The following is a 26,656-nucleotide window of genomic DNA, read 5'->3' on the forward strand; positions in this document are numbered from 1 at the left end:
CACTGCGACATGCACAACTGCAAACATGACTTGAAGCCAAAGACATCCAGTTCTGGCTCAGATACAGATGTGTCCCGTTCTGACGCCCTTTATAACGGATTGCCTTAATACTGCAGAGGTGGGTGAGTTGGCTGTTGAACATGCTGGATTCTCATTCAGACGTATGCAATATGAATTTCAATAAGGTTCCATTATGTAGCGCTGGCCATAGGTGAGACTGAATGAATGAATGAGCATGCAGTCATCCATACCGTTCACCAGCAATGATGGGGTTGGAGTTATGGTAGTAAATTACACACAATTTTGCAGTCAAATACACCAGCTCAGCTTTTATGCGTGCCAATAATAACACATCAGGGGTTCAGTTCTGATAGATTAAGTTTCTGCAGTCAGAATGATGTATAAGGACACAGAAATAATGATATGTGTGACAAATGTGTCAATGAACTAATGAAAGTTCAGTTCCCCGTTGTGCTGGTGGTGAATGTGCTGTCACTTTATACACTTCACATGCTGTAGAGTCATTGGGTGTGCATTACCTGTGTCCATGTGATGCTGCCAGGCTGTACGAGTTCATTTCACCCAGCGGACCAGAGGAAATGCCATTACGGTAAGTGGTGCCAATCAAAGGGTCTGCTCCCCTTTCCAAAAGCAGACTGACCAGCTCAAAGTTGCCTGTTAAAAGAAGACCATTTTTATTACATTAACTTGGCTGATGCTTTTATCCCCAAAAACACATTTAGACACCTACTATTAAGGTCAGCAGACACACATTGCTGTTTACAACTAGTAGCTGATCTCTCGAATGTGTTTCTTGTGACCGTATTACAAGGTGGACGGTCACTTATGACAACATACATAAAACACTAAAATATTATTAAATACATTAAAATATTAAATAAATAAATAAAGTGAAAAAATCTGTTCTTTTAGTTAATCATATGTTGATAGTGTAAAAATGTAAAAAAAAAGAAAAGTAAAAAAATTCAGTTATTTCGGTCAATCATAATCATTTCAATAATTAGTTAATGAATTAAATTGTGAGAGTGTGGGAAAAAAAAACTCAATTACTGTATTTTAGTCCCCTCCTTTTATCATAAGACATTGAGTTAGACCAGTTTTGTGTTATTTATTTTCTTTGTTTAGTTTAATAAGGGGATGGATTAAGTTGCGGATCTTGTTTATTTTGGCCTGATTGGCTCCTCCATCTACAAATCCCTTATTCATATTAAGCTACAGCATACATTTACAATAGAAAGTCCTTTCTCTCTTATCTGTCATGGTTTGACCTTGAACAGGTCATAAAAATGTACACATTTTACCAGCATTGCGAGTGCTAGCTTTACCAGTTGAGCGACAGAAAGTATGTATCAATCAGATTGTCTCGCAGGTCATCCCCAGATTGATTTACTAATGTAAATTAGCAGACTGTCCTGTGCACATCCACATGGACTAATGAGGAGAAAGCTTTTCTAAATTAGAAGGAAAACCCGAATGCTAACACTGGGGGTAATTGACCCAGCATACAGCAAATGGGGCGTAATCAGTGAGGCCTGATGAGCTTTGGATCCGATGAGGCTCAAACAATCCCATCCGCTGCCATTTCTGAGGGGCCACAAGGGAACACAGGCATACGGTTAAACCTGTTTCTAGACATTTCGTCTCAATCGGTTTGGCTTGTGTTCCTTCATTCCCCTCTTCTGCATTAGATGATACAATTTTTGTGTGTACTTTTTTTATCCCACAGAGAACGTGCCCGTTACCAGCTGACTCAGACCTGAATTACCCAAGTCTTCAAGAGTGTGTACGCTAAGTGGGGCAGACAGGTAATTTTCAGCATTATGCTGGAAAACACTTGGCAAATGTAAATGAATATCACTCAGGTCAATTCATATTCATAGGACTGCCACAGCCGGGATTATGAAATCTCATTTGGCACTGGTTTCCATACATCATTCCACCGTGTGGACTTGTCACATTCACACTGTGGATGTAAAGGGAAAAAAAGCTGCTGTTGCTAAGGCTCATTAGCAAGTTTTGCAAAGAGCTCCTGAGAGTGACGCAGCCCCATCAGTCTCTGAATAATAATATTATGGTTCTGGAACCAGTCTGGGGCACAAAAGTATAATGTCTTCAGTTTGTCAGATAACAGTCAGCAGAGACCATTTGTTTGAAATTAGAGGCAAAAAATGTAGAGTGTAGGTCCTGGATGTAGAGTAAAAAATCATCTAAAACGTATTTACTCTGTCAAAGATCTGCTCCATAATGTAAATGCCACTAAGACAGTACTCTCAAAAATACCTAATCTAATAATGCATATTATACCTTAATACTTATTAAAGATATTCTATAAAAAGTCTAAGTGTTTTTTTGTTTTTTTTGTCAATACAATAGCTAAATCCAATGTTGTTTTGGACCCCATTGACTTCTATTGTTTAGACAAAAACGATTGAAAAATTATTTAAAATACCTGCATGTGTCACAGAAGAAAGTAAGTCATACAGCTTTGGAATGACATAAGAGTAAGTAAATGATGACAAAATGAGGGTAAACTATCTCTTTAAGGTACTAATAATCTTCCTTTAGAGGTAGTATAAAGTACCATACTGTAACAGCTAAAGGTTACATATATATATATACACACTGCATGTCATAAAAAATAATTTGCAATGGCCCTAAAAAGTATTTGGACACTTAAGCATAATGTCACTGTATTAGATATCAAACCATAAATATCAAACCAAGTGGCATTTCATTTAAAGATAGAAAACTTAGCAAAATATATAAAAAAAGTTGAAGGATAAAAAATCAGATCTATTGTTGGAGTGAGTGAACTTGAGGGAAACTACTTCATACATCCAATAAATATAACCTTGACATCAGTAATTGTCTTTGGCCAGTAATTGCTTCATGTTTGCAGATGCCACTTGTTTTATATTTTGCAATTTAATCATACATAAAATCATTCTGTACGGCTTCAGTATTTTCTGGTACCTGCCGCAGACGCCAGTTGAAGTGGCGTCTCAGTGTAATTCTCTGTGCCTTCTTGAACCGCTCCCTCCGTGTTAGCTCTGGCATCCAGTAGAAGCTGCGAGAGGAACAATCATTATAAAACAGATTTGAGAGGATTTAACTTTAATATCACCAAGATACCGGTAAATAAAAGTCTTGTAATTGCAATAAATTAGCCTGCTCTTTTCATCACATAGGCCACCAGCAACTAGTAAACATCTTTATGGTAATCTGGTCATAATTTATTTCACTCTTGATGCTTTAGGTGGACGATTTTTGGTCTGTTTGTCAAAGAAAATGGGAAATTATTTATACTGAGTGAAATAAAAAGGATTTCACTAATAATATCTCCTACTGTGGATGTGTGCTTCTGAGAGACTGAGAAATATCCCAGGAAATATCACCTTGCCTTTCCATTTTCCTGGAAGAGCTAAATAAGTGGGCCTTAGTAGGACATCGGATTCAGCACTTATTGAGTATTTACACAGTGAAACTAAGACTTTTTTCCACTTTTGAGGGGAAAAGTAGAGTGCACAATAAACTGGCCTTCATTTTCAAAGCGTTCCTCTTTCTTCCTTGGCACAAATGGCCTATTCCTGATACCAGTCTACATCCTCATCCAAGTTCCTCTGAACTGGGACAGCACCATCCAGAGTCTAACATCAATTATTTTCTTTGTGCTATTATTATTATGATAGCGGCATCATAATAATAATCAAGGAAAGTACAAAGGTGGAAGGCATCAAATCATTCACAGCGCCACTACCTGCACGACAGGGACGTGTCCGTGTAACACGGCGAATGTGATTGGAGTCCCCTGCCTGGTGTCAGGATAAACTGAGGGGTGCTTGTGTAGTGAGCTGGGCACCTGGGAATCATATAGGTGAAGTTCAGGGAGAGAAAAATTCAGCCATTATATACCAGAACACTGAGCTCCAATTGCGGAATTGCAGGAGTACGAGAAAGAAAAAAGGGGAGGGAAAGAGTGAATGAGTAAGCGGAAAGTTGGAAAGTTCTTCCGCCGCCTGGCTGTTTTGTTAATTCAAGCGGATAGAGGAAGAAAGAGCAAGTGCTTGTTTTGTTCTCCAAACCCCTTGTTCCATCCAGCCCACAATCTACTGTAGAGTTTACTTGCGTTTGCTTTCCTTTGGACAACCCCTATACGCCCTCATCGTTTTACTCAAAATCCTGACCACGGTTTGAAGACGGTTAGGATCTAGTTCACGGTTTTCATAGCGGTAACATAAAGACTGCAGGAAGAATAATTGGCAGCGAGTTCAAACGCTAGAAGTGTAAGTGAGCAGTGACTCATGTACAAAGCACCAAAAAGGAACGCTTGTCTGGTTTTAATGCTTACAGCTGTACTGCCTGCTGAACTGAGCTCTGTAGTCAATGGTAAATTATGCAGGCATCTGTTCTTGTCTAGGCAAACCTGACCTTTTGGATCTGATCGTTCGGGTGGGATTAAGGTTAAACAATTGTTTGTGCAAAACCGCCTAGGAACATTAGGACATTAGGTAGGCAAATAACTGCACATCTGCCCACCTGCTAATACTCTTCTTGAGCTTGAAGCAATTTGTCAAACAAGTTAAGATCACTGTTTATGCATTTGGTGCTTTGTGCCCAAGTCAACAACTCCATTTAAAAATGTCCTTTAAGGGTCAAATGAAGACGACACGAGGTAAAACAAGAGCACAATATCACATCACGACATACATGTACACAGGACTGACTTTCATGAAAATGGTCAAGAACATAAGGTCAAATTTCAGCCCAAAATAATTGACATTTGGGCTCTCACTTTTGTAATGTGAAATACTACTATGAAGTAATCTACTTAAGATGCAAAGTATTTATTCATTGTGTTACTATTTGTTATACTGTGTTTAATATATACTGATTTTATTAATTTATTATGGTAATACAGAAAATCAATAAATTACAATCATTCGAATAATCAAAAATAGTGAGACTTCTTATCCAGACATATTATGCTAATTAGAAAACATGCTTAATTGTCATAAAAGTAACGTTACAATGAAAAGAAAAAACTATTTTTGTGTGGTAAAATATGACCTGTACCCGTTCTTCACCGGTTTCAGGACTAATACATGAAAGGCAAATACGTGAAACATGTTCCTTTCAATGAATGACCCTTATATTAGAATGACATTGAGTCAAAGCTGTTTTATGCAAGCTAGCCAATTGAATCAGCTTTAATCCTTTTATTATCATGTTTCATGTTTTCAACCTGAATGCTTCACAATCAGTATATCTACTTTAGGCAATCATTGTATTTAAAAAATATATATAATAGTGTTAAAAATACATTTGAACAAATAATGTCCATTTTGCTGGAAATCATTAGCATATCTCATTTGCTTCTAATCTAAATAAATATCGACGAGATCAATGAGAACCTAAGTAGACACGACCACTTTTTAAGTACATGCAAACAGCATCGGGAAGAGGACAGAGAGAATAGTTGATTAATTTTATAGAGATAGGATAGTTAGTTTAATAGAGACAGAGGAAAACACTACATGACACTTTATAATTGTCCAACCAAAAAATACTGACCTCACTGTTAATGTCTGCCCCAGCGTCCAGCAGCATTTGCACCATGGCCTCGTCCCCACGGACGCACGCGTACATGAGAGGGGTCATGCCCTGAGGAACACATAAAAAACACTGAACACCTGCAGTAAACATGCCATAGTCCGAGCCCATCGCTGTACAGCCTACAGCACATGATACTGCGGCACTGGGTTATTTAGCAAAAAAGTCTGAAAATAACATTGTCTCAAGGGTTTAAAGTGTCCATTTAAATGAACTGAGTGGAACAGTAATCTTTATGGATGATGCTCAATTAAAGCACTTTAAACAGAAAACAATTCATTCTCTAGACCATGAAGTCTTACTGCTTTAGGGAAACACACACATATAAGCACCAGTGCATGAAGGCACATAAAGCCATATAATTAGCTACGTTTTTTAACAAGCTTTGAAAGAAAATACAACATTAATACCCTCTCACCTTTCATAGTCATATATATATGTATAGCGTTATTAATACATTAACTGAAATTAATTAACAATAATTAATACATTTGTTACGGTAATTATTTGTTGAGGTTAGTTAATAAAAAAATACAACTGTTCATTGTTAGCTCATGAAATCTCAAGTCCACTAACTAATGTTAACAGATACAATTTTTGATTTTAATAATGTTTTCGTGAATGTTAAAATGAACAAACAAAGATCAAACATTTCTCTAAAGGTATTTTTCACTGTTAGTTAACGTTAACTAATGCAGCTACTAATTTTAACTAATGAAACCTTATTGTAAAGTGTTACTGGCGAAAACTGTTTATGCATTTATATAATGGTGACAAATATCAAAATTTCTTCTGGGTCTCTGTAAAAAGAGATATGGTCAAGTTTTTAGTGCACTCAATTTCACAGTCAGTTAATTCATTCCTAATACATTTGACTCTTTACACGGGGAAAGGGGTTTTAGGCATTCTGCTTGATGTTAAAACTCACTGTAAACATTTTATTTCATTACTAACTCGAGAGTGTCCAGTTCCACAAACAGTTTTCACCATGAAGAAGGAGATTCATTTGTCAGATGAGTCGTTTTTTCCCTCAAGGCTTTTCTTGAAATAACGAGTACCATATTTGCCAGCGTGATTTCGGAGCAACTCTTCCAGAGTAAGATGGAGCAACTCTCAATGATTCCCAGCTGGACTCCAACAATTCTCTTTGTCATTACATCACATTTTGCTTCCGTCTTGCTTCAATTTTACATGTTAGTTTAATCCACTTTGTCAGCACCGGCATGTCGCCGTCATTCTTTGCATAAACTGGCTGCTGTTTTCAAGACAAACCGTGACAATAACACGCAATCCTAAGATATACGGATGATAACTACTATCACGATGCTTCCTACACAGATCAGTCGGATTAAAAGCGTTTTTCCTTATTTAAAGGTCATGTAACATCTTATTTATTTCCTTAGCCTCTAAATGTCTATGTGGGTCATCTTTCTTCACACGTATAATATTATAAGAAACCTAGGCCATTTTTCATCTACAATGACACATGCTGCAGTAATATAATTGATTCTCAAATATTTAATGGTATGAGGCAGATGCGATACAGAGAAAACTAAAGGCAGATGTGGGGAAAGTCACAGTTTATATGAGCATTTACATTACAGTGCAAGTTCTGATTAATACTTAAGGATGTGTGATTGTTTCACGACATAATTATTTTTTGGAGCTGCTCATAAATACACTCTGTTATTATGCTGTTGGTGTTGTAATTAATTGCATTCATAGTCACTGTAAAATGTGTTACAGTATAGACAAAAGGTGCTGTGTCAACAGAATTTAAAAGAAACTGCAGGATGGATAAGGAAAGCCAAATCCTGTAATTAAAATACATGCTCTTTATCTTAGTTTGCACAATTCAACAGTGCACATCATTCCAAATTGTTTATTTTTTATTAGTGTTACTGTCAGATTTTTGAACACATGTTTGTATTGTTACATTGTCTGTAGTATATGTAAATTAACAGTGTATATACTCGTTCTCTGTGTTACCTGGACCGAGAAATTCATGATTATTTGTCAGCAAAATGCGTCATCCAACAAACTTTTGACAGCTTTGTCGACACCATTATGACTAAAAGTTTGCTAAGAAGTATTCCTACTCAAGCAAGGCGGTATTGACCGGTATTATATAGGCATTTGGCAAAAGGGAAGACAACATCCTTTTTTCTCTAGTCAGGTAGCACCAATTCATTTTTTCCCCATCGCTTTTCTACTGTATAGACAGCAAAGTTTTATTGAAAGCCCATATTGCCAGCAGTGAAGAACCCCTTTAACTTGCTCCACTTTCAAAAGGACTTTCTTTTTAGTGTCACCAAGCCTCTTTTCATTGTTAGTTCAGAAAAAAAAATGCAAATGCCACTTGTTATTTTTTCTGTATCAAATGCAATGACATTTAGAACTTTTTGGGGTCCCTGTATGTCACATTACTGAAGTGAAATGGGTTGCAAATGCCCTTTAATGTTGACTTGAATATTTTTTCAGGAAATATCATTGCAATATAATGCCACTTTCAAGATCATATTACTGTATCTCTTGTTAATTATATTATTATTAGATATAAAGATGCAAATCTATAATCTAGTACATTCAGGCCTGAATAGTACATGAATGCTACAAAATGTGTGGTTTGTGTGTGAATATATCAGTGCCCACCTGTTCACTCATACTGTTAATGCCATCTGGCCCGAGCAGATTGACTGCTTGCTTGACCAGGTCAGTTCGTCCACAGTTGAGCATCCGGAAGCCCAGGTCCTGCAGGAATTTTGCTTCTGTGGATGCAGCGTCCAGTTTCCTTGTGGTACAGAAGCAGTCATCTGCTCTGTTGAATAAAAGTGTTTGTTTACTTTTTTTAATACACATACAGCAGTGCTTTCATATTCTGCCACACTAATTAGATTCAGCCTAGCAGCTTATGTAGCAGGGTATGTTTTTATTATACATAATTCTTATTTATTTTATATACATTTATAATATTTAATTAATTTATTATTTAAAATGTGTGTAATGTATATAGCCTATGTTTTAATGTATATACTACATTACATTATATATATATATATATATATATATATATATATATACATACAGTATATATATATATATAAAATTGCACATATTTGATATAACTGTGATATATGTATTGATAATGTATATAATGCATTATATATATATATTATTATATATAAAAAATCTTATGATTATAAAATATTTTATTTATAATAATGTAATATATTTTTATTTCTTTCATAAAACAATTTTCTTTTCAAGAAACTGTATAGGCTCAGAAGACAGACAACACACGCACGCACGCACGCACGCACGCACGCATGCACGCACACACGCACACACACGCACACACACACACACACACACACACACACACACACACACACACACACACACACACACACACTCGAAGAGATGGTAATTAATTTAGCCAGCTTTCACTTTAAAGGATTGTTGCCATGGAAAAAGAAGCCCTGACATGAAACATTTGTTTGCCAGGTTTACCGGCATCTGTTAAGGTGCTCCTCAAAATAACTATGTCCATGGAAAAAGCCATTTACATTGCACTTCAGAGCCCGTCACTAGGAAACTAAATACACACAAGAAGTTAACAATACTCTGTGCAATTCAGATGATGCACACAAACACTATGTGTCCTTCTGTCCTTTAATTAATGACTACCTGTTAATAAAGGTATTCTACATGCATAGAGTGGATGCCGACCATGTTTTTGTGCATGTATGGAAGTGACGTTGCCTTCCAAACCTACTTTAGCTGCCGCGGCTCACAGTCCACCCCGGGTAACAGCAGTCGGGCTGCCTGACGTACATCATCGCTGTCCACAGAGAAGCTTCGGCGGTGTTCTGTGTGCGCCACGGCCACCCGGATCCATTCCATCAGTGGAGGCAGGACCAGGAACGGCCTGCAGGGGCAGAAGAAAGATATGTTTGATATAAGATATAAATTTATTTTGTCAACAAACTTCATTCCTAGTATTTAAGCAGAGAATTAAACATTCAGATCAAAAGGTTTTTAAGATCATAAGAAACAAATTCAGTCCAGTGCGTCCAAACCTTTGACTGTCAGCGTATGTTTGTTTCTTTTATCACCTTTGCAATTTCCGGATACTTTAAAGAAGTAATCATAAGCTCTCTGGTGGGATTACAGTTTCTACTAATTACCAGCACTAAGCCTCATCTAATTAGTGTGGCGGAATATGAAAGACCTGTTACCAAACTGACAAGTTTTCAGTCAGAAAAATAAAATTTGAGACTCAAGCTGCTCATCAAAACACTCTCGTTCCAACAGACAAATTTGAATTAAAAAATATATAATTAAAAGGCTGTAAATGTGCTTCCATTACACTTTCTCAATGTGCCAAACATCACTTTTACATATATATGATTCAAAACTATTTTTTTACAGGGCAAAGTTTGAGGAACATGAGGAAGCTGACTCAACTGCAGTGAGTCACAATAATCATGACCAAGAAATTCTTTGTGTTGAAAATATGCTACAAGCATTTCCGATGAGCATATTCAGATTATTTAACTGAGTTTAGAGTCTTGTCAGGTTGTTGTGGATCAACATTAAATAATGGCGACAGCTATATAATATGACTATATGAGAAATGCACACAGTTTGTTGAAATGGGCTTAGTTTATGGCTTTCAAGTATGAAAAAACAATGACTTCACCGGTTTTGTCCACCCTCACAACATTATCTGTTCGTCTTTGTGTCAAAGTTGTTTCACACACCCCTTTGTGCTAAAACACATGCAATGTGTGGGACAAAACATGTTATCATAGTTTCCAAATTAGAGAATTTTCTTTCGAGTTGTTATTGCACGCACTTGGACTTAAATAAAAAATATTGGGAACAAAACCATCAAGCTTCACCTTGAACCATCTATCTTCATATAATTGGGCTGCTTGTGACCTGCATCTAACAGCTAGCTTTGCACAATCCTAACTCTTCCTCCCCGGACACCTACCCACCGCAAGAAAGCTTGCCAGGAATTTGCCAAAACAAACCGCAAACCCTTCTCTGTTTCTCTTCTGCCTGAATAATGTGCTTCTCCGCTCCCCTCCCTTTGAAGAAATGTTTGTAGGAAAAGGACGTGGTTCTCATTCCAGTCTGGACTGGAGTTTAAAAGTGAAGCCACATCTGGTTGGAAAATAAGATTATTATTTTTTTGCACTTTGGAAAGGAAGGGATTTTTCTTATCAAAATAACTTCAGGGTCTCTTGAAAAATGCCAAAGTCTTCATAAATATTTTGCCGAGATATATTCCATTGATTTATGGAAGCTTGGCACTTTAATCTAAGGTGTAATAAAAAGATGACATAAAAAATGTAAGAAAAAAATACTTTTTTTTTTAAATACATTTTTTTTTAAAGAATAATCTCTATTAAATAAATATACAATATATTTTATTGTTGCAATGTGTACTATATATATAAATGTATATACTGTATGTATATATATATTATATATTTATTTCATTTTTTTAAAGAAAAATCCCCATGAAAAAGATATATATTATATTTATATTTTATATTTATAAATTCTTCCTGTTTCAAATAAGATATTTTTTGTCAAGAAGCTATTATAAGACTATTATTTTGAGACTGCAGAAGTCATGAAAAGTTGCATTTTCAGTTGAATTTGGGGAAACCACCTGAAACATTTGAGCTATTTCAATTACTTTGATTTGATTTGTTCATTGCAAATCAGGTCTATTGGCCAAATTTACAGATTTTCAGCTGTTTGCAATGGACAAATCAAATAAAAGTAATTGAAATAGCTCAAATGTTTCAGGTGGTTTCCCCAAATTCAACTGAAAATGCAACTTTTCATGACTTCTGCAAAACAATATTTACTATTAACTAAAATAATAAAATAAAATAAAAAGTTGGATATCGCAATATTCTCAGAATTATCAAATTTTGCTCCTCCACATAACCACCTAATCTTAACCTTACTTATTTTACAGTACAGATGACACCAGAGCTTTAGGCAAACTGAGAACGATTCCTTGTTTAAAATTTCAATTAACTGTCTTCAAGATCTAGGATAGACGTTTCCAGCAAGTATATTTCCCAGAACTTTCATGTTGGAAATTATGCAGTACAGTATGTGGGCGAAAACAGGGTGATAATTACAGTGTGTATATGAGTGTCCGTGCCCTTGGTGTATTCTTCTTCTACAGTAGGAATGTTGAAAGGTTGATGAAATGTCACTGAGCACATCAACAAAAGTCCACTGGACCGAAGCCTGCGATCTAAAGCCACAGCCCTGAACACCTCCAGACGCCCCTTCCCTCTGATCTCTTGTTTTCTTTCTCCATCTCTATTCATTATTCCTGTCCTCACCTACCATCTATTTTATTTTTTCTGTCATTCTCTTATCTCTCACTCTCTCTTTCTTCCTCCACTCTCTCATTCTTCTGTGAGAGGCCAAGAAAGAAATGAAATAAAATAGAGCAGACCCTCTCTGGGGAAGCAGACAGCTTCCTGATTCTGTCGAGCATTGCATGGGCGTCCCACAGGGTCCTTGGAAGGGGGCTTTTTATCACATCTGAGTGATGTGGGGCAGCCTGAGAAGAGATGTCCTGATGGATTTATCAAGATGCAGCGGATGCTGAACATAACTCCATAACAATCCATTAACGCTCTCCTCCAACAGGAGTCCAGCGTTCTGTATCTTCATTGTGCTAAAACATTGCATCTGGAGATTCAAGATGAAGTGTAAATCCCGTTCTCCTTGCCTTCCCTGAGCCATGACTGTGTCAATAGTCCTAAAGGTCATCTGGAGAAAATGTTGCCACCATCATGTACCAGATCGCTCGATGTTGTATAACATTGCTGAGGTGTTTTATGCAGTTGCTTTGGGTGTTTTGGGTGGCTGCAAAAGCCTAGATAATACTCTTATAATTATTATAATTACCCAGTAATTATAGCAGTGACGCTTGTATTAGCAAACACCACAAATAAAATATTAGATTGATGTACCTACATAAACTCTACATGACATCCTGTGCTACTCTATTATTGTGACAAACATGGTGCTAGTGCACAACAGACTCTATACCTCTCAGTATGCAGGGTAATCTTTGAGGGTTCAACATTCGGGTTTTCCCACTCCATCTGAGGACAGTGCATGAAGTAGCAGAGCGTGTAGAGGGCTTCCGGTTCCCAGTGCACGGTGCCGGTGCGGTTCTCGTGTACGGGCGTTCCATTGCTGGGGTTCATGATGTGCAGAGGCTGAAGTTGATGCATGGCACGAGACACCAGGTCACCTACAGGGGGCAGTAAAGACATGCGGTTGAGTGTATGGGAATGTCCTTTAACAAAGACTTCCTTAAGATTGCAGCTTCACATCAAATAAAGCTTTTACACTGTCTTTGACATAAAACTAGAGGCCTCGTACATCACCACATGCACAAAAGGCACAGACAGTGGCACATTTGACAGGTAGACATTCATTAAAGGAGGAAATGACAGCTACAGGATGACAACCTTTTCCCTTTCTCAGCCACATCTGGTGCAGGGGTTACATGAGATATCGCTCATATTATGGTAAGGAAACTTGTCAAAATGTCACAATATTTGTATTAAACCTTAAACTGACAAAAGCTACAATTTAGACCGATTCCAACAAAAAAAAGAAGAGCCAGAAAATATACAGTCCTTAGATATCAAAACTCACTTCCAGGCACTTTTAAAGTGGCCAAAAGTGCCTGAAATGGTGTGCAACTGTGTGCAAACGTTTTCACAAAGAAATCATGAATCATGAATAAGTTATAAAATAGACAAAAAAAAAAAATACACTTGGTAGACATAAAAACAAGGATTGTGTTAAGCTAATATATGCTATTGTATATAACAATATATGTTATATATTGAATATAAGAAAAAAAATAACAACATATAAACAATTTAATATAACTTATTGAATATACATACACACACAACACATATATACACACAAAAAACATAAATAATGATAACATAAATTATAAACAAAACACCTGTTAGAAACACCTGTTATTTAAAAAAAAAAAAAGTTTGACCACATCAGAACACTTGTCCAGAATTATTAGTCATTGGGACCTATTATTTATTCATATAAACACACAAATTATAAACTTTACTGATCAAATTATCTTGGATGAATCACTGAGTCTTCTTGGCAAAACCAAGGAAAATTTAATTGGTTCATAAAGAACAACATCCACACACATTCACATACATAAACACACACACCGCAATTACTGAGAAAGCGAGCAAGAGGAAGTCTGCACACTGTTTTAAACCTTAAGTTGTTAACATGTCTATGTGTGTGTGTGTGTGTGTGTGCTGCTTTCTTAATCTTATTGGATGAAGCACTATGGCAGCAGCTGGTGAAAGCTCTTTCTCAGCAGCTCTTTCTCCTTCTTTTTTTTCAAAAAAAAAAGCATGAAGCTCACACACGCGCACGCACACACACACACACACACACACACACACACACACACACACACACACACACACACACACACACACACACACACGCGCACACACACACACACACACACACACACACACACACACACACACACACACACACACACACACACACACACACACACACACACACACACATTGGTGCAACTGTGAGGACTCTCCAGAGGCGTAATGGTTTTTATACGGTACAAACTGTATATTCTATCCCCTTACACGGCCCTATCCCTAAACCTACCCATCACAGGAAGATGGTGTGATGTCAGGAAGACCACATTTTTAATAAAACATTGTTTTTTATGTTTTTTAACCTATTTGAATTACGAGGACTCATGAAATGTCCTCAAAGACCACGTTTAAGTTGTAATACGCATGTCATTATACAAATTTGTGTCCTCATAAGTCACATAAACAAGCACACACACACACACACACACACACACACACACACACACACACACACACACACACACACACACACACACACACACACACACACACACACACACACACACACACACACACACACACGTGCTACTCTAAAATGCCCTTGTGAATTATCAAAAGGAAAGCCTACTTTATCAAGGCAAATCTACTCTTTCCAAATACAGCCCTCATTCAAATTATATAGAGGAGAGCTGGTTTAAAGAAGGCAATCAGGCACAGATTTTGAATAGTCTCTAAAAGCTTTTTTTGTGTGTGGAAGTTACAGTAAATATTTGAGAGCAGAGTTGGAGGTTACTTATATAATCAATAATTTTTTTCCAAGTAATTAGTAAAGTAACACATTACATAACACATTTATGTACATTTATTTAAATAATATTAATAAATATAATGCTAATATATTTTTGTATAAAAAATATATTTATTGACAAATACAATTGATAATATCTCCCTTTTTAGTCTTGGAAAAATGTAAATATATTGTATTTAAGGTGTACAACATTGGAGCTGCTGTAGGCCTATATGTGAGCATGATGGATATATTTTATATTTTGGATAGCCTATATAAACTTACTATGAAATTTGTTTGCACAAAATAATTAAATACATAAATACATACAATTGTAAAATTTTATTTACATCAAAAATAAATAAATCAATCTCATACTTCCAATGGACAAATACCACACAAAACACTTCACCCTATGGTGAGAAAAAGTACTACAAAAGTCACCATGATCTTTTTATGGAATATTGCAGTATTTATTATAAATGATTTATCCATCTACATCATTACATTCTTTTAAAAATTCATGTGCCCTCGTAATCTTTAATCAACTTGCTTCATGCAAACTTTAACGCATTACTGTCCATAAAAAAGTAACAATATAGAACATAATTCTTTTTATACTTTCATTGTACTCTTACTCTTAGCTTCTGCTTCATCCCGCTCCTTTTCGAACATATTGTAAGTACACAGTTTGAGAGTAAGATGCGAATGAATATAAAATCACTCTCTCAAGCCTTGTATGAAAAACTGCTAAAAAAACATGATCAGGAGACTGGCATGTTCCACTGCACATTTCATCACCTGTCCAGATGGTCTGAAACATGTCTTTCAAGTTCTGCCAAGCACCATTCACTTGAAGCTTGCCTTCTCTAGATTGTACCGGTGTGTGTGTGAGGCAGGAGGGAAGTGGCAGCTACTATGCAGCCGAGCCGCTGTTGTTATTCAGCACCGATCCGTGCAAAAGGGAACAACTCTCTCAGCAAGAATGACAAAAGATTTGATTCCAGTGTGACCACTGTACACCCTGGGAGTTAGTGTTAACATTGTACATTTTGCCTGAACCAGATTCTATTTTGGCTTCTGCTGCTTTAAGGTAAAATATCACTGACTTGGAGCTGCACAAGGAAGACGAGAAGCTCAAACATCAGCGGAAAAGCAGCCAGGGCAGAATTCAAATCTTTGTAATTCAAAGAGCACACCAAATCTCTAGAAAAATACTGCATTATTGTGTTGTCATTTAAAAAACAACTAATTATGTTATTCCGTTTCATGGAAAATAACAAGTAACATGTTAGATGCTCAACAGGGGGTCTGGCGTTGTGCTGCAGGGGGTCTGCGGATTTTTGTTTTATCGCAAAAAAAATTTTGTTCACCTTTTCCCCCCCTTGCTCTCAGTGAGAGTTTGGCTCAGCTAAAGTGTGACCTGTGAATCACCTCTGGAGCTCATGGGTGTGTGAGGAGCACAGCTGCGGACCAGAGGAGTGTAAAAGACCTCTGCATACCATTCATTCTCACCGCTGCTGAGCTTTACAGCCGCTGACCTTTCTGCAGAAGGCAACTTATGGCGTCAGCACAAAATATGACTGTTCTGTCAAAATACTAAAAAACAATTGGCCGACCATGGAGAGACTTACATCATGATTAAATCTAATCATTAAAGCTGCACTACAAATGGAGAGGAAAATTGTAAATTCGTTTTTCTATTAATCTTCTCTGGTGTATATACAGTATCGAGTCTATATAAGTTAGAATCAGTGTAATTATGGTTATCAAAAACTAAAATGAAACCTAAACAAAAACACTTTTGTTATCTGAAAAACGAATGCAATTTTTAAATATTAATATATAACATGCCATGAACATTTTTATTAACATAACATTAACAAAGGTTAAAAAATGCTGCAAAAATGACCTAATTGTAAAAGGTAAATTTAAAGTTAAAACTTCTTGCAAAGTTAAAAACAAAAGTTAGTTATTCAATACAAATATTTAAATGATATCACTGAACGCACTAACACCAGCAGCACAATAATACTAAAACTGAAATAAAAACTGAAACTATAAACAAACTAATTACTATTAAATATTAACAGAGTAAAAAACTAAACTAAATGAAAAGGACAAACTGAAAGTAAAACTACAGCTAAAACAAAAAAAAAGGGTTCACAACCTTTATAAATATATTCATCGTGGTCCATTACTGTACATAACAAAAAGAGTATAATCTAGAAATTGCATCTTGGTAAGATACAAGTCATCATTTGAACCGCTTTGTAATTTTACTTTTTTCATTTGTATCATAGATATTTGAGTTGAAACCCAACACTTGCATTTACGTAAAAGTGTAATGCGCCAATTTCTCTCTCTAAAACATAAATCCTGTCATCTCCAGCACGCAATGAATTCTGGGGTAGGCTATAGGCCGCGAAGGATCCATCTGTTGTATCCTTCATGTTTTACATTTAGGCTGCATTCAAAGGAACTTCGAATTGGGACAGCCTTCGTCGCGCTGCTGTGACGCAATCTGCCTTCGAATGCTGCAGCCTTTGAATTGGGGTGCAGCTAATGTCTTCAGAAAATGTTCAAATCTAGTTTACGCTATAATAATCGACACACAGCAGGCTCCAAAACACATGCTGATAGATGGCAAAGTTGCCACACACATCCAGGCAAGTCAGACACCTCATTCTCCTGGAAGGAGATACATTCTCTTTACCAGGATCCAACAGAGGCTCCTGTTTTTTCAACCCAAGCCTTTTGGGCGTGATTCAGCTTTGAAATTGCTCCAATTATAGATCCACAAATTCCCCTTTACTTCCATCTTCTCTTGCTATAGAGAAACAGGCAGCCCAAATGATAAATCCTCTACATGGCCTTCTCTAGTCTAATAGCTCTTTGGCGGCTGGTGTAGCTTGGAGGGTGTCAGAAGAGGCGAGAGAGCGGAGGCTTGCTCACGTCTTTATACTTTGCAGTAATTATTCTCCGGTCGTTCCCAAAAGGCCTCACAGGCACACCTGCATTAATCATGAAGAATGACTCGGAGGAACTCCCTCTCTCTTCTCTCTTCAGCAGATGCTGAAGTAGGAGGTGTAATTATGAGGAACGGATCACGCCCCCGTCGAATATGATGCCGCAGAGATGCCCTGCGAGCCCATCCACTCAGCCAAGTGCGATATTGAGCTATAATACTCCACTTTTGTATTTCTTGCTGTATAGTTTTGCATAATATTGAAAGAGGGAATCTTTGAAGGGTAAGCGAGTGCAAAATGAACACTGAAGATCTAACCTTCATTCCCCAATGCAAATTACTTAAAGGAGAAGACAATACACCAGCCCTCTTACTTTTCAACTACTATGTTTAACGATCCAATCAATTTCTGACAGATTTAATCCCGGTTTATATTATTGAACATCCTGTTTTAATATTGAAATATGTCACATTTCGGAAGTAAAGTGGGTTTAGTAAACACATTACCATTCAATATGGACAGGAAACCATCAGTGAAAGTGACCTTCAATGATTTGAATCTCAAGTAGGATGCAATCTAATAATGATGAACCACAAACTGAAGCTTCAAAGAGACGCCAAAGGACAAAGCCAAAGCTGAAAGACTGAGCGTGTCCCCTTCTCTTCTTTCCTGCCCTTTCAGTGTCAAAGAAGCACGGCCCCTTTGAAGTTTATTTCATGAGTGTTCACTGATGGCATTTACAGAGTCAGATAATCTCATCAGCCTTATTGAGACACCTTACAGACAACTCGCCAAGGCCTTATGACAAATAGCCTAGAAATGTTTAAATAATTAAAACAAATCCCTGATTATTGATTGCTCATGTCTTATGCTGGCTGCACACTGTATGGTTCCTAATAGTCCTTTACAACTGTTGCTTGTCAGACTGTACGGACGTGATCCCTGCTGTCAGCCATGTCATACTGTAGGATCTCAATTGTCATTCACGTTCTACTGTACGGCAGTCAAAAACGCGTTAAAAACGGACACATGCAAGAAGACTCGTCCGGAGTTTCGGTTTGTTGTTGTCTCACTAATTGCGTCATCAGGTTCTGTGTGTTTTTTTATCCACAGAATAAAGAAAGTTATACGGGTTTGAGTGAGTTATATCATTTTCGAGTGAACTATAACTGGAACAATTATATGGATAGCAATTTTTTTTTGTTTTTATGCAAATTTCTCTACTTTTTTTAGTCTATTTCGTTTTTGTTTATTGGTAAAAATTGGTCTCTCACCATCAGTGATTCTGATTTTGTTTCAATGTCAAAGTAAACAATGGTCTACCCATCAGCGAGGCAATCTGAAAGAGATCAAGGCCGGTGAATCACTGGTTATGCCTGACTAGTCAGCAAATGTGTCACTGAAATAGGTGCCTTCATTTAAAAGTCACACGCACACAAACAAAATTATGCAGTGTGTTTATGTATGCATATGCTTTCTGGAGGCTGTCATACTGAATCCTCCAGAGAATGATTATTGCCTCATCCACCTTATGTGGCTGTGTGGACCGGAATTATAAAAGCAAACTATCACTGCGGGCCATGATTCATCTAGCTGAGGACTTGTCGCCATTAACAAAGGCGACTCACAACATCCATCACCCAGAGGCCAGAAGCACAGAGTGTCTCATCTATGGGTACATTTACAACATGACATCCATAACAAATAACCACCCTTGGGAGACCATAACTACACACTCTTAGTGCAGTTACTGTATACTAATGACAGTTATAAAACAGTTCTAGTCTTGTAATTTAATTTAACAAACTGTTTGTGTCATTCCGTCTGTGCACATTTACACTAGAATCAGGAGTATGGTTTTGCTTTTATACAACAATTCAATAAACAAGACGTTACTATTGAGTAACTTACAGTTTAGACACAATATTAGTTACTTTATGTAGTTTTGCTCCACCACCAAAAAATGTTCAGAACAAAGTCACAACAGAACTTTTGCGCGTGGTTGAAGAATTGTTTAGGTGATTGATTCAATGACTTATTCGTGAAGACAGTCACTTGTTTCGTTCCTGAATGAATCGTAGGGTTCATAACTTACTTAAATGTACGCAGACTCACTGCTTGGCTTATTAGGTGAAAGATTCAATGACTCATTCATAAAGATTGCCACTTGTTAGTTCCTTAATGAATCCGTGTTTTTTTGGACAAATTGATTAGCTGAACGATTCAATGACTCATTCATAAAGACGTCACTTGTTTTGTTACTGAATGAATCAGTGTTTTTCAACAAATTACCGGTAAGTGAATGATTGAATGGCTTATTAAATGAATGATTCAATTACGCTTCATAATATATTAACATGTTTAACAAATATGCGTACAAATCATTATTTATTCATAAAGATAGGCACTTGTTCTATTCCTAATTGAATAAACACATTTTAAAAATTTGTTGCGTGAATAAATCATTGACTCACTAATGACAGTCATCTACTACCAACTGGCAAATCGATGTAACTTGCAGATAGAGTCACTGAAAACTAATGAACAAATGCACTACTGACAATCTGCCTGGAAGGCACAAACACAGAAAAGCACAGTGACACAAACAGTAAAAAGTCCCAGGGCAGTTGGACTGTACAGTATATTAAATTTGTGGATTGGAACAAACTATTGTATAATCTTTAATTATTTACATTAAATCACATATATAAACACATGCAAAATAGGCTACAGTAACCACAAAGTGTAACATGGATTCAAGTAAATTTTTTGTTTAACCTAAATCAACCCTAAGCCCTGATTCCATCTGCCAGGGGTGTTGCTTTCTAAGCTGTTCTCATGTTTTATGCATATATGATGGTACATTTCCCACAGGGAAACCTTTGCAGTGGTTTCAGAGGAGCCAGAGCAGGATTAGTGAGTGGCAGCCTGGCTTACCTTTACACCGCAAAATCACAATTTTATGATGAAATGTGTTGAGATGTTGGATAAAGCAACTCATCTCATAAAACCTGAACTGATCTTCGAAGGGGGGGGGTGGGAAATAATGGAAGATGTGTATTCATCAACACTGCTGTGTGCTGAGAGACAAGACTAAAGTATTAATATGTCTGGTCTGAAGAGGATGCTCATTAGCAAAGTTTATACAACAAACCTCTATGAGACGCTCAGGGGAGTTCTTCATTTACACACTGTTAAATGCTCAAAAGTGTCAGCTAAATGAATACATGTAAATGTCTTCTTTTGTATTCCACAGCACAAAATTAAGTCATATGAGTTCGAAAAAAAAATATGATTGTGAGTAAATAATTTTTGAGTGAACTATTCTTTTAAGTATATTAAGTACAGTAAAAGTTAAACCACACACAAATGTAAATGCTGTATTGAAAACTATTGCTATCGTATTGACAACAACTTCCCATTAGATCTCAGGCAAGTCCTAGCTGGATTTCTGCATAAGAGATTGTCTCCATGAACGTGACAAATGGAGGTGTCTCAGTATTAACTACCACAGTGAAAGCAGCAGGAAATAGTGCTGGAGCCTTTATAATTACTCCCTCTCAGTATAATTACCGGGTTTTCCTTTGACCGTGAAATAAAGGCACCTTGCTAAGCAATCTGCTGCACAGCTCATGGGATATTTTTCCATTGAGACAGCACGACTTTTTGCTTCCATTAAATTTCGAAGGCGCTCACCTCATTTTCTAGAAAGGGGCACAGCTCAAGTGCACATTTATAATATCAATATTCAGACATATGGTAAATGCATATTTAATACTGTACTGTATATGTTGTCATCAAAATGTATGCATAAACTCAAGCATATCATTTCCCTGCTGACACATGCTGATCCAGCGACAAGCTTGCCTGTCCACACTGAACACCAAAACTGCTGTGCGAAGAAACTTTTTTAAATATCTTCTGCTTGGCTGTGATTGCTTAATGGACTTATGGCCCATAGAAAAATGATCAACAAAATATGGCTGATTAGGATAGAAACTCGCTTTAACGCGTCACACCTGTTTAGGACAAGTGTTAGCATGGAAATTTGATATGTAGTATGTGTTCCAAAAGTAACCTAACACTTATTCATTTTACTATTACAGACAATTATTCTTAATTAGCAGCTGTTTATGTAAGCAAAGTTAATAACGGTATAATCAAACACAATTATGTGCCATATTGGTGGAGTTTGAGTTATCTTGTACAGCATGAGGGTTGTCAAACTTTAACTGTCAGGAGGTTTACACCATTGAATCATCTGCATATGTCATCACAAGCAATGCTCTGTATAAGGTGCAGGCTAATAAGGTGACCTAGTTAGAATAAATTCTTCACGCCATTATTAAAGTACAATGCCCTTTTAATTATGGTTATTGAAAGGTGATTGCTGCACATTGTCTGTCAGCAGTGGGCAACTTGCAGAAAGAGTGGCTGGTCAGGAGTTGCCAGCCCGATCTCACGGCAATTCGTACGAGTGAGGTCGTACAAATTCGTACGAATTAGCCACCTTTTAATCACTCGTGAGATAGCGTTGGAGTTGCTGCAGTTTGTGAAGTTTGTGCAGATGAAAATGACTCACTTGCCCTTGTCTGTCTGGTCATTTGAAAGAGTTCAAATGGCCATTGGCATAGATGCACTATAAAACAGTCTCTTAAAATAACTGGGAGCAAAAAGGCTTTCATTAAATATATATTTATAAGCAGGCAATTGGAATCAAACTGAAAATGCAAGATATTATAATTTTATTAATAGTTTTGTTTTAACAATGAATATATTTTAGTTAGATGACCATGAACTATTATTTATTTATTGCTAGTCGGATGCAGACGGTATTCATTGGAGGGGCATTTTCATACTATAGGGAGCATTTGATCATACAAAAATGTGTGTAGTGCAGGATGAGTCATCAATATGTTTGCTCAGTTTTACTGAAAGAGAAATGCATATATTTGTTCAAATTGATTTAATCAACGCCAGCATGTAGATGACCTCAAAGCAAATGCGCATAGACTAAAAACCACAAAACTTTGAAGTAAATTTCATTGGGTCAGGATAATTAGATCGTCTAGCTTCAAACACCATTTTATTTCTTTAAAGTAGATAGATAGATAGATAGATAGATAGATAGATAGATAGATAGATAGATAGATAGATAGATAGATAGATAGATAGATAGATAGATTTTTTATTTCTTTAAAGTAGTTTTCAGTGGCTTGATTTTAGAAATATGTGTAGGGTACTTGTAAAGTGTTTGTAAAAAGGATGAGACACATTTTACATAATTCCTGTTCTACGATCTGTTTTCTAAACCAAAGAATCCAGTAGGCATTTTCTCTTTGTGTTGCTTGATCGTCTATAGGTCACTGACAAAATGCTTGAATGAGGATTAAGTAAAGTTCAGGGCATCCACCCTTTAGACCGAAGGCTTTCAGAGAGATGATCAATTTGGCAGGAGCTGTTTACGTCTAAATGTACACGTAAGTTTGTGTATGCGAGTGTGTGTTTAGCAAATAGCCATGTTTCAGTCTGCTGTCAAGGCCTCAGAGAGGAAATTGTGTAGCTCAGCAGGTAGAAATACCTACATTAATACCTAGAATACCTACAATAACTAGAACGTACATTTCCAGAAGAAAATGTGAATGGTGCTTGCAGTGGCAAAACTCACCACTCGGTTGCTAGAGTGTGGTACATGATTGCATACGAGCCAACAACCATGTCTGTACGATGTTCTGCTGCTGAGGTATGGCTTATTCATGTTTTGGGTTGGTTGCTAGGGTGTTCTGGGTGGTTACTAGGGTGTTTTGGGTGGTTGCTAGGCAGTTGCTAGGGTGTTCTAGGTGGTTACTAGGCAGTTGCTAGGGTGTTCTGGGTGGTTGCTAGGGTGTTCTGGGTGGTTGCTAGGCGGTTGCTAGGGAGTTCTGAGGTATTTTGGGTGGTTGCTAGGGTGTTGCTAGGGAGTTCTAAGGTATTTTGGGTGGTTGCTATGGTGTTACTAGGGAGTTCTGAGGTGTTCTGGGTGGTTGCTAGGCGGTTGCTAGGGTGTATTGGGTGGTTGCTAGGCGGTTGCTAGGGTGTTCTGGGTGGTTGCTAGACGGTTGCTAGGGTGTTCTGGGTGGTTGCTAGGCGGTTGCTAGGCAGTTGCTAGGGTGTTCTGGTTGGTTGCTAGGGCACCACAGATGGTAACTATGGGGTTAGGGCTAAGGCCTGTGGCCTCGTGCCTATAGCCTATGGTTGCTAGGGTGCTGTAACTGGTTGCTATGGTGTTACTAGGTGGTTGGTAGTTTTCACAGATGGTTACAATGGGGTTAGGGCTAAGGTTAGGCACTCGGCCGAGTATTTAAAATCTCTATTAAACGACTGCATTATAATGAGTGCACGAGGCCTGCGGCCTCGTGCCTATAGCTTATGGTTGCTAGGGTGCTGTAACTGGTTGCTATGGTGTGGCTATGAAGATTTTAGGCCATTCTAGGTGGTTGCTAGGCAGTTGCTAGGCTGTTCTGGGTGGTTGCTATGTGGTTTCTAGGGTGTTCTGGGTGGTTGCTAGGCAGTTGCTAGGGTGTTCTGGGTGGTTACTATGGGGTTAGGGCTAAGGTTAGGCACGAGGCCTGCGGCCTCATGCCTATGAGTGAGTTTTTATAGAGTATTTAAAATCTCTATTAAACGACTGCATTATAATGAGTGCACGAGGCCTGCGGCCTCGTGCCTATAGCCTATGGTTGCTAGGGTGCTGTAACTGGTTGCTATGGTGTGGCTATGAAGATTTTAGGCCATTACTTATTGGCTGCTTGATAATATAAATCCTCTGAGGGAGAGAGAGGGGGAGACATGCAGGGGTGTCAGGCCCTTTGTGTCTGTGTGTGTGAAAAATGACAGTTGGGATTTGAATTTCTGAAAATTCCGCAATGTTAAGTCAATGGGACTTTTTGGGCCGCTTTTTCGTCCGCTGTGCGAACATCGTACACCCGATCGCTTAGAAAAGATATAGCACACCTCTCCTCAATGAGCCGGTCGTTTTGACACCTCACTCAGGGGTCTGTGACAAACGGTGCGGGGCGAGTTACGCGCCGAACTTTTGTGTGGAAGAATAATAAGTATGCAAGATAACACTAATGTTGCTTTGCCTATAGGCAAGCACCATTAATAAGTGATGAAGAAATGATAGACGTGTCAGGTTTAAAGGACATGGCGCCCTAAAAGAGAAAGAAAGAAAAATTTGTCTAGAGTCCACATTTGAGCGCCCACATCTTTTTACAAAATTCTGGGGTTTTCTTAACTCTCTGTGCTGAACTACAGTTATTAAGCAGTTTAAAGAGCAAGTGGTGTGTCCTTTGTTAAAACCGGAGCAGTTCGATTTCCCTTATTTCTCACAGAAGAAGTGCATCGCTTAAATCCCAGTTAAGATCTCTATAACTAGAGCTATATAAAATGTGACAGAACACTAAGGTTTAATTTTCACACCAGTGGGCAGTTCTTCAATTAGGAGAACCTGAAAGACAATTTATCATGGTTTTCATGGTTATCATGAGAGATTTCTGAAGGATAGTGTCTTTAACAGCAAACAGTTATTTCAATTGTAATAATATTTCACAATATTACTGTTTGTACTGAATTGATGATCAAAATAAATCCAGCCTTGGTGACCATGGTGACTTTTCAAAAACAATAAAAAAAATTACCGACCCAAAAAACTTTTGCACGGCAGTGTATATATAACATCTTGAATATATACAGGATACATACAGTATATATATGTATATATATATAATATATATATAATATAAATTTTTTAACATTAGATGAAACATACATTCATTAAGTTTGAAGATCAACTCGATTTCAAGTAGTCAAATGTGTCCATAATTGAATAATCGCACTATGTCTTTCTACTTTCAATTTCCTTTTTCACTTTCAAATGACTTAAAATTACTCTAAAGTTGCTCTGCACTGACAGACACCGACCTAATGTCGATAATCACCAGATTACAGTACGTCACTTCTCAGACATTCCATGCCCCGACAAATACCGATTGAACACAATATATAAATACCGTTGAAAACTAATCCGACAAAACCGTCTGTTGCCATTGGTTGCAGTCTATTGGTGTAGTGTGAATTCCCTAAACTTGCTAAGCATTTTACAGCTGCTCTGATGCTGAAGTGGCACTTGTGTTTCCGGATGGCTCAGGCCCACCAGGAAACATCAGAGGATGGAGGAAAAAGGTTTTGATTGGACCATCTTCATTTAAAATGGAGCTGATTTGACTTCTCTTGCCAACTCTGGACGTCATTATCATCAGAACTGCAGGGGTCATGTAAGTGTTAGCTAGATAAAAAGGAAACTTTTCATGTACTGTATATAACAGCTATAATTTAGAAATGTATAAAAAGTCTTACAAACTTTTTCATGCAATTTCATTTCCATGATGATAAATCAGTCAAAACCCACGTTTAATTGGAATCTTTATTTTAATTACACAGAAGGAAAAATATGGGTCAAAAAAGTCTCCAGTGTACTGCATGATTATTAGACAAAATAGTCTGAATGAGCAGCAGGTCTGATATTAAAATTAGCCATCAATTTTTTTTTTTTTCAATTTAGACTTATTAAAGCTATAAGTTATCCTGCCAAGAGCAGTGAGGGGTTTTCTCTTTGCCTAGTCAAGATTGTGGTTTGATTAATATCCCTTAATTGCTAATTTTCCATGTATAATCTAAAGGCCTCTGGTAAAGGAAACTAATAAATCATTTTATTTCAGCCCAAATATTGAAAGCAGCAGCTCAATTCCGGATTTTTTTTAGTTTTTTAA

The 26,656-nt window shown here is 37.3% G+C and overlaps 1 protein-coding gene across 1 annotated transcript in view; it reads right to left on the reverse strand.

The window, feature by feature from the left end:
• btbd11a (BTB (POZ) domain containing 11a) overlaps positions 1 to 26,656 on the reverse strand; it is a 120,901-nt gene that overhangs the window by 8,739 nt on the left and 85,506 nt on the right. The window contains exons 3-9 of the mRNA XM_079622757.1: positions 12,730 to 12,937; positions 9,407 to 9,559; positions 8,284 to 8,449; positions 5,593 to 5,682; positions 3,779 to 3,880; positions 2,995 to 3,088; positions 540 to 675 (exon numbers count right to left, since the gene is read on the reverse strand). Of these exons, the coding sequence (XP_079478883.1) occupies positions 540 to 675; positions 2,995 to 3,088; positions 3,779 to 3,880; positions 5,593 to 5,682; positions 8,284 to 8,449; positions 9,407 to 9,559; positions 12,730 to 12,937 (949 nt within the window). The remainder of the gene's footprint in view (positions 1 to 539; positions 676 to 2,994; positions 3,089 to 3,778; positions 3,881 to 5,592; positions 5,683 to 8,283; positions 8,450 to 9,406; positions 9,560 to 12,729; positions 12,938 to 26,656) is intronic.

This window comes from Phoxinus phoxinus, assembly GCF_949152265.1.
Source record: "Phoxinus phoxinus genome assembly, chromosome: 9".
Classification (NCBI taxonomy): Eukaryota; Metazoa; Chordata; class Actinopteri; order Cypriniformes; family Leuciscidae; genus Phoxinus; species Phoxinus phoxinus.